The sequence below is a fragment of the Apis dorsata genome, unplaced genomic scaffold (genome assembly GCF_000469605.1).
Source record: "Apis dorsata unplaced genomic scaffold, Apis dorsata 1.3 scaffold_367, whole genome shotgun sequence".
Classification (NCBI taxonomy): domain Eukaryota; kingdom Metazoa; phylum Arthropoda; class Insecta; order Hymenoptera; family Apidae; genus Apis; species Apis dorsata.
This window is the reverse complement of record NW_006263632.1, coordinates 266,487-275,325: the sequence shown is the minus strand read 5'-3', so window position 1 is coordinate 275,325 and position 8,839 is coordinate 266,487. Positions and strand designations below refer to the sequence as shown.

The following is an 8,839-nucleotide window of genomic DNA, read 5'->3' as shown; positions in this document are numbered from 1 at the left end:
GTTTCCCTTCTATTCTCGCTATAACGCCGAGAAATATGTATTTTGTTTTTTTTTTTTTTCTTCACTCTAATTCCCTCTTCATCATCTTCTCTCTTTCTTCCTAGTTGGTTTTAGTTTTTTTCTCTCCAATTTCAGTTTTTCATTCGATGCGATGATTTTCATGCTGTGCAGTGTCGATTAAAAATTTGGAATCGTTGGAATACGTTTTGTAAAATTGAATAAGTGTAAGAAAAGGATTTGAGTTTTTTTTGGTAGTTTGAGGGATTCTTTTTAGGAATAGCTTCTGTCGATTCTGTAATTATTTTTTTACTCTATCGAGCAATGAGATCTTTGGTTTATCTTTTGCATAATACTTATAATTTATCTAAATATCTATTTTTAAGATGATTAGGTATCCGAAAAAAATTATGAGTTAGTATATCTGCAGCAATATTATGAATAATAAAGAATCCAAGTATGTCATTAAAGGATCAAATTGAAATTATAATTGTTATTTTAGAATTAAAAATTAGTGAAAAATTGGATACTCTTAGTTAGATAGAATTCGTTTATTCATTTTTTGATTTTTTGTATCATTAATCCTCTCCACAAGAAATTTTTTTCTGTTCAATTCCTCCTTGTCCTCATCTTCGTTTTCTTTTAGAAATATTTTTGATATTGCATCAAGCCATGTTTTTTTTTTTAAATATATATATGCAATTCTAGTTGTGTTACCTGGACACAACAACCGTTTCCTCGGTGAATAGTCCTCGCCATACTCTCTTTTTTCGAACTTGCTTGTTTTCACGTGGTCTGACACGTCGTTCGATAGGCAACTCGCTCTTGTCGATATTTTAAAAATACGTACGCCAATTCTGCCTTTTCCTCTTTTTCCTAAACTGTTTTATTAACCATTCGAGAAGTGGTCGAATCGATTAGATGCTTTCTTTGTTTCAAATTTGCTACATCATTTTGACGCATCTTGAAGAATATGATAAAGAAATATAGAGAACGATTGTTTGATAATCAAGTTAGTCAAGGAAAGTTAGTCGAAAAGGCCATCCAGATAAAAGAAAAACAAGAATAATATAACTCAAAGAAGATCAATAATATTCGACGTGTACAATTAATTGAATATTAATTATCAAAGCTCGCAAAATGGAGGATTATAATGAGTTTGATCGAAGAAAGAGGAGGAGAGGGTAAGAAGAGGCCGAGTTTGTCACGATGGGGCAAACGAGGCGAAAGAAGAAAACGATGTGACAATCAGAGAACAGGTTTTGCCCGGGACACATCTGGTCTCTTATTTTCATTTTCTCCCTGAAATCATTTCCTTCCGTTAACTGAAAAACTCTGCGCGTGACGTGTTGGGGAGGATCGCGTCGCCATTTGCCCTCGCAATCCGGTCATGTTAAAGAAACCCACGAAAAAAGCAATTAAATAAGAACTTTTATGTGGAAACTTCTCTCCAGGTTAACCGATCTCTTTTTCCCTCCACTCCTCCCCTCCTCTCTTTTTATTTCCCCTTCCTTTCTCCTAGCAAGAAAATTTACTTTGCAACTTAACTACCGGTGCTTTTCAACGAATGATAACGACATAGATCTCTTTCTCTGTCAAGTAAAATTTTCAAAACTTCGACCATTCCATTGAAATGAAAGAAAAGCAAAAGAGAGAGAGAAAAAGGAAAAGTATCACAACATCGGTTAATAATACGTTTAAAGGATCGAAAGGAATAATCTTCTTGAGAAATCTTCGTCATAAATCGCCCCATTAATTGTGCAAACTCTAGTCTCCATCGTCATTGTTAACCTTTCTTATTATTTCAAAGGAAGTTCGATTTAACTCTTATTTCGTTTAATATATCGCGTATCATTCATCCTCCACGAAGGATGGACTACTACCATCTCCAGGATCGATCCAATCGTCTGTCGTCTCAGCTGGCAAAAGAGCATTATCTTCACCCGACCAGGTGAAGACTTCGACAAACAAAACTACGGTATAAGCGGCAGACAATCGTCGCACTTTCCTAGTCTCGGAGACTTTACAACCAATTAAGGCTCAATACAATCAATATCAGCGACTATTCAAACGATGAAACAATCGAAATGTAATTGCGTCGTCCCCTCTGAATAGCAATTCATTCTCCAAAGGCTACTTCCTCTCGATTCGTTCTTTTTCTTCTTCGTTTCTTTTTTTTTTTTTTTTTCCTTGGTCATCTTTTTTTGTGTAGAATCTTCTTATAAAATCTCATATCTCAACTCTTCAAATTTCCAACCATTCCCAATGCACCCTTTCACCATATCTGTCATTGGTGTAGCTGTGGTAGCTTTTTATCTTGAAAATATTTTACTGTTACGATTAACGAGAGTTCTTCTTGTCAAGTCCCCAGAGATCGAATCGATGGTGATAAAATTGAAATTATTGTAATAGATGGAAGCTCGATTTATTCTTTTAATGATCGGTCCCTGTGGAGAATGGATCGATGTACGCGAGTGGAAAAATGTTTAAGTTTCGTATTTACGATTCAAAGTTCTTTAAGTTTTGCGTTCTTTCGTTTCGAAAGATGTGATTCAAATAAAAAAGTTAACTTAACTTTGAATTAATTTATGTTCATCAAAAATTATCAACTTCGTTACATTCGTGTATATTTTCTTCCAAAAATTAAATTTCGTAACTTCGAATTGATAAAAATCATTTATTTTTGAATTGAAAAAAGTGTGTAGATGTTTGATAAAACAGTAATCGTAAGCCTAGAATCGGACAAATGGGAAACACGTGAGAAAATTTCATATTCAAATCCACATCCTCTTTGTTTCTTCGAAATACCAAAGTGGTTATCTCCATTCATCTTGGCTCCTTCTTGTAGCTTAACTCGTACGACGATCCATTTCTCAATTTTCTTTACTTTCCCATCTCGTGTAATAGTTTCATTCGAAATTAATATTTTCCATGATATAATTTTTTTCATCTAGAAAATTATCTATCCAATAACGACACTGATAAAATCAATTTACAACTTATAACTTAACATCTGCACATTATACCAAATAAAATCATCTACTCATCCACGAAGATCATAAAGCCAGCATTATTCTATTTCTCATTAAACGATCGTAATCTTAAGCGATTGTCCACAACCCTCCACACGCCAGAACCCACCCTACCCACCCCTTCTGAAAAGTGATGAACGTCAGCCGTTATTAAGGTGGAATAAATCGCGTCGCGATGACATCGATAACCCAGCGTTGAAATTATTGCCAACGTGACACCGGTTATCATTTCACAGCGTTTGCAACTCTCTTAAAGATATTACCGGCATCCGTGTCCCCGTGAAATCGCGCAAGTTTCTCTTAATGACGAAAGTGGAGCGAACTCGTATCACGAGTCGATACGAAGGGGAGAATGGCGGCTAATCGTTTCACCGCGAGGGAAAATTCCTTTCGCGCGATAACCACGTGGTCGGAAGAGAGGGGGTGGTTGGCTGCAGGTGTACAGGGGCGAAATCATGCGACTTAAACGAACGACGGAATCAGGAGGCCGAAGAAACCTATGGATCGAAGAGATTACCGATGAGGGTAGATACTTGGGCGAGATTGAGAGGGTGGTTCACCCTCCCTCGAGCTTGGAGGCTATCCGCGGACAAGCCCAAATCGCGCTACCCGTCAGACTACTACGAACCTTCAAACTTACATCAACGAAATGAAAGAGCCCACCCTTCCGTTCTCTTCCTCTCTCTCTCTCTCTTTCTGTTTCCGCGTTTACTCTCTTCCTTCCAACTGCCAAAAGTTGAGATATCCGTGGATTTGCGTCTGGATCGCGCTCGTATTAAGCGAAATTCGCGAACGTTTCGAGAACGTAATGTTTTCACTTGGTTTACGTACAATGGCGATCAAACAACGAGAAGGTTTGAATGGACGTGCGTTATTGCTGTACGTGCATCCATGCGTGCGATACGTTTCGACCTTGCCTTTAGGGATTTTCGTGTACTTCATGATACATGGTGGAGGTTTGGTATTTGTTCAGAGAGGGTGAAGTTGATCTTCCGTTTCTTTCTTCGTTTAATTCGAGATTCGGGAATTTTATGAGTTGGTTTGGATGGAGTTGTCATTTAGGTTTAAATTTTTAATAACTCTTTTTTAATTTAGGGTAATTGGCAGGATATAAAATTGCAAATTTTTCAATATCTTTTTTTTTAAACGACAATACAAGGACAATATGCAATTTTCTATGATATAAAAAGGATAGTATCGATAAATGTTATCAATATCGTTTAGTAATCACGATAAAATTGTATAAAGAAGTTTGTAGAAATAACAAAAATAAATCTAAAGATTTCTATACGTGAACGCGCAGTACAGATCGATTCGTGACAAACTTTCGTTCGAATTCTTTCTCTCTTTCTCTCTCTCTCTCTCTTGCATATTCACATAAACAAATTTACACAGATCTTCGATGCATATGTTCATAACCGGTTTCGCAAATATTTGGCTTTTACCCGGTGGAAGGACAAACTTGAGCCGACCGTGCTTTTTCAAATATTTGAAAGGTCGCGAGCATTTCCCGCCATATCGATTCGGGTTAATTTCTGCGCTACATTTCCTTCACGCGTGTTCAATCCCGGTAAAATATTCGTTGCTACGCGCATTTTACCTCGGTGTGCACCGCGCCGGAAGTGGAAGAAGGGAATATGCTCCAGTTGCACGCGAAAACTTTCTCATCGAGTTTCGATATTTGGCCAAGTTTTTCGAAATACTCCCCTTCCTCTTGTAGTTTTCGAACAGGAACCAGATATTTTGCCCGCGAAGGACGCCTTCGATGGTCCTTCGCGCGAATCGAGCGTAAAATCGTTTAAACGCAGCGTAGATTTTCGAATCTTCTGTGAGAAATATTTAACAGTTTTGGCCTCGAACAAATTTTTGCGGTCGTTGAATTTGACTGTATTATTCATAAGTTATTTTAAATTAACGTGAATATATATATATTTTTTTTGAATTTATCTATCTGTTCGAAATAGAAATTTTGTTTGTACATAGTATTTTATGGTTTGGTATTATGTAAGGGAAGAAGTAGAATTTTCCACGTTATAAACTGTAGACACTTTATTTTATTTTTACATTTTATTTTTCATTATAGAAGCGACATTAAGAAAGATAGGTTGATTGATTAATTAAAAAGTGTACAATTTAATTTAATACAAGTTAATGATCAATTAATGATTATCGAGGATAGTTTATGAAAGGATAAGGAAGATAGGTTATCAAAATTTAGTTTATACAAAAATTATATGAAAATACAGGAATTTAGATAAGATTCGCGATTTTTAAAGATAGGAGAAGAAAGCTCTTCTCAGTTTCACGATTCTTTCGATTGCTCGTAAACAGATACATAAGTCTTATCGTATCTATTAAACCAATCTTAGCTAATGCTTATCGCGCGTATCTATTCTTGCAAAATATTGATATTATTTCGGGACTTCGATATGGATTCCATCGAACTTTTTCATGAATTCAACTATTATATCGTGTACAAATTGGAAAACATTATTTTACGATAAGTAGAAATAATTTCAAAAGAATTATATTTTTTATTTTTATCGATTAACAAAGAATCTTATTGATCTTATCGATTAGTCTTAGGTATTAAAAAAGAACGATTAGAATAACAATTATTATTACAAACTCGTGATGAATTACGATGAAAAATAAGACGCGTAAATTTTCAACTGCGAATTATTTGAAGGAATCACTGACAGGAAATCACAATTTAAAAATATTTTTGACAGAAATTTGTGATAGTTATACGCTCTATTTCACGGAGGACTCTAATTTTTCACCAAAATGAAACGTCATACGAAATGAGCCACGCATCCGTGGCGACTTGCTTTTGATAAAGAACGAGCATTATTACTCTAATAATAATGCATCAATTGTAAATATTCGTCTCGACTTTGTATTTACGCAAAACTCCACGAAATAACCATTAAACCAATCTCAATTCCATTCTTTTTTAATAACGTTCACGAAAACCTCAAAATTTTTCAAATAATCATCGTACACCAATACGTCTCCCTTCATATAAATTTCCAAATACGCATAAATATCCGCAGCGTACTTTCGAATCGCCCCCTCGTCGATGCTCGCGAAATAAGACGCCCCCATTCGGAATACCTGCGGAAACAGCCGAGGGGGGCCGTATTCTTCCCCCCTCTAGAAGATCGGAATTAGCCGCGTGTCTTGGCGCGGGCACGTTGCTCGCACGTTGAGCCGCGAGATTCTACCCTTCTTTCGGTTGCAAAAAGGGGTGCAGGGAGAAAAGAGAGAGAAAGAGAGAGAAAGAGGGATAGGTGGCGAGGACCCCCGGCTAAGAAAAGTCGAAAATCTTAATTCGGGGGCGGTGCCACCCCCACGATGCGATAGGCGGCGACTCGTAAGCGGCGATTGGCTTGCGGCTGGGAAGGGGGTGAGAGATCCGTGTACGGGGGTGGAGGAGATATGCGCCGTGACGCCGGGACGTCGGCGTGTTCACGTCCGCCCGAACCCGGTCCCCTTTGCGCCCGAGTACGACAGTCGACGCCGGCCGTCCCGAGCGTGCAGTCGTGGGAGCTGTCGTCTTCGTCGTCGTCGTAGTTCGACGATCTCGCGCGTGATCGTGTTTTTTTTTTTTTTAAACCGCCGATTTTATTATCTCGATTCGATCGGACGATCGTGTTCGCGTCGTATTTTCCACGATTCGAATAAATAAATCGGAATAAATAAATTGAAGAGGGAGGTGAAGGGAAGAAGGGAGAAAGTTTGGATCGGTTGTTGGATCGATGATAATACGCGTATCGGTTTCGTTGTTGCGCGTGATCTGTGACTGGTATTAGGATGAGGGACGTGATCTTTTATAAAATCTTGACCTAGAGGGGGAATAGAAGTGCGGTCGAAGCACGGTGGAGACGGATCATCGGATCGAATCGTGTGAGTTGGCCGATATTGATGATCCGCGTTTCGATGGAAGGTGGTGGTCCGGAAGGGTCTTCTGGAGAACGTTCCCGGTGGATGCTGATCGACGGTGTGGCCGATAAATCGGTTTTAGATCCGAGCGGGCGTGCGTGCGCGGTGGGGGGGCGACGTTTCTGTGGATCGTTTCGCGAGTGGAAGGACGAGGTTGAGAGTTCGGGGGAGGAGAGGAGGGACTCTGTTGGTGTGTCTGTTCGTTGCGGATGCGGATCTTACGCGAGTCGTGATTGTGACAACGAGTTGGCCAATTTGCAGCCGAGAATGCTGGTGCTTGTTAAAAGGAGCAGGGAAACGGGTTTCAATCTTGCGACGAGGATGGCGGCCGTCTTTGTTATCGCGTGCCTCCTGCTGATGGACACTCGGCCGACGTCTGCTGCCTTTAACAATGGTTAGTCATTTTCGTATTTTTCCTTCCTCCTCAGACTTGTTTGTTTCGCGATTCGTCACTGTGTTGAAATTATGGAAAATCGAATTTAAAATTTTCCTTTCGTTCCTTCAGTTCGAGAAAATTTCGATTAAATGTTAAGTTAAATATAATATTGGACGGTAATATTGGATATTTATTGGATTTGATGATTTCAATACATGGACATTTAGAGTAGTAAACTATCTTAAACTATTTATTCTAATTCTTGAAGAAACAAGATTGTCATTTATTGTCCAATATTCTCGCCTCTTCAATCGAATCTTCACTCCTACGTAGAATCGACTGACACTTCTACCGCGAAAGATTAAAAGTTAAAAAGAAAGATATATACCCAAGACGTTGTCATTTCTTCCAACACAATTTTGCATAATCGTTTGATAATCGTTTCAAGATATGGATATCTCTCGCATCCAGTAATAGTAATTATCGATTATTTCACCGGATGACAAGCAACCTAGATGGCTTATATCATTGCTTCCACAGATCGGTGGTCAATCAATTTACCTATATCGTAAACTTCATCACGATCGACGTATAAACCGTATATTCCCTCCTGCCGAGCTCATACCACCACCCGTGGCTGTTTGAACGACGATTTAAACGCGCGCGGCTCGATCAACGCGTAATCTCGGATTTCATTTTGGCTACGTTAAATCAGGAAACCGACAACGGTGCAAAGTGTTCCCGGAAATTATAGCGTGTCCAAATGAAGCGCGTCAAAGGCGCTTTCGTTCCATGGGGATGGGGAATAAATTTCGCGATATATCGGGATCGATTTTGATAAAAAACGAAGCAGCCAGTTAATAATCTCCTCTCGATGATCGAACTGAAAATTTTGATTTGATTTTGACGAGGGAAAATTGATAATTGATCGAAATTGTAAGTAAGGGTGAAACGAAAAGTTGAAGATGGATTTTATTTATTCTGAATAATTCTTGAGAAGTTAGGAAATTTTTGGTTAGGAAATTTTCCTTTGGATTAAAACGAATGATCGAATGAAAAGAGTTAAAGATTGATCCTTAGGATTCTTGATCATAGTTAGAGTAATATTACAGTTGAGTTATTTCAGTTCAAATAATTGTAGGATTAATCTTTATTTGTTTCTTATCAATTTAAATAAATATTTTTAGTTTTAATTTATTACGATAATAATAAGTTGAATATGAAATTATTACAGTTTTTACCACAGTGAAAGCAACTGAAACATATAATAAGAATTTTGTTTTTATTCCCTGTGAATATTTTATTCATCATTTAATTAAATTTTTCTTTTATTTCATTCACAAATGAATATTTCATTTCAAACAATCGGGAAATTATTAAATTTATTCTCCATCGATATACATACATACACCATACGAAAGCGATAAAAAGGTTATTGTTAAAGCGAGTGCAAAAAAAAAAAATACGATTCAAAATGGTTTATACCACA

General features: G+C 37.8%; 1 protein-coding gene across 1 annotated transcript in view; it reads left to right on the top strand.

Annotated features, from left to right (window-relative positions):
• Nucleotides 1–6,763: 6,763 nt before the first annotated feature.
• The window catches only part of LOC102674794 (lachesin-like), a gene marked incomplete at its 3' end in the record, with an annotated part of 258,036 nt that continues 255,960 nt past the window's right edge, over nt 6,764–8,839 (top strand). Inside the window, exon 1 of the mRNA XM_006618682.2 lies at nt 6,764–7,368. Coding sequence (XP_006618745.2) covers nt 6,957–7,368 — 412 coding nt within the window. The remainder of the gene's footprint in view (nt 7,369–8,839) is intronic.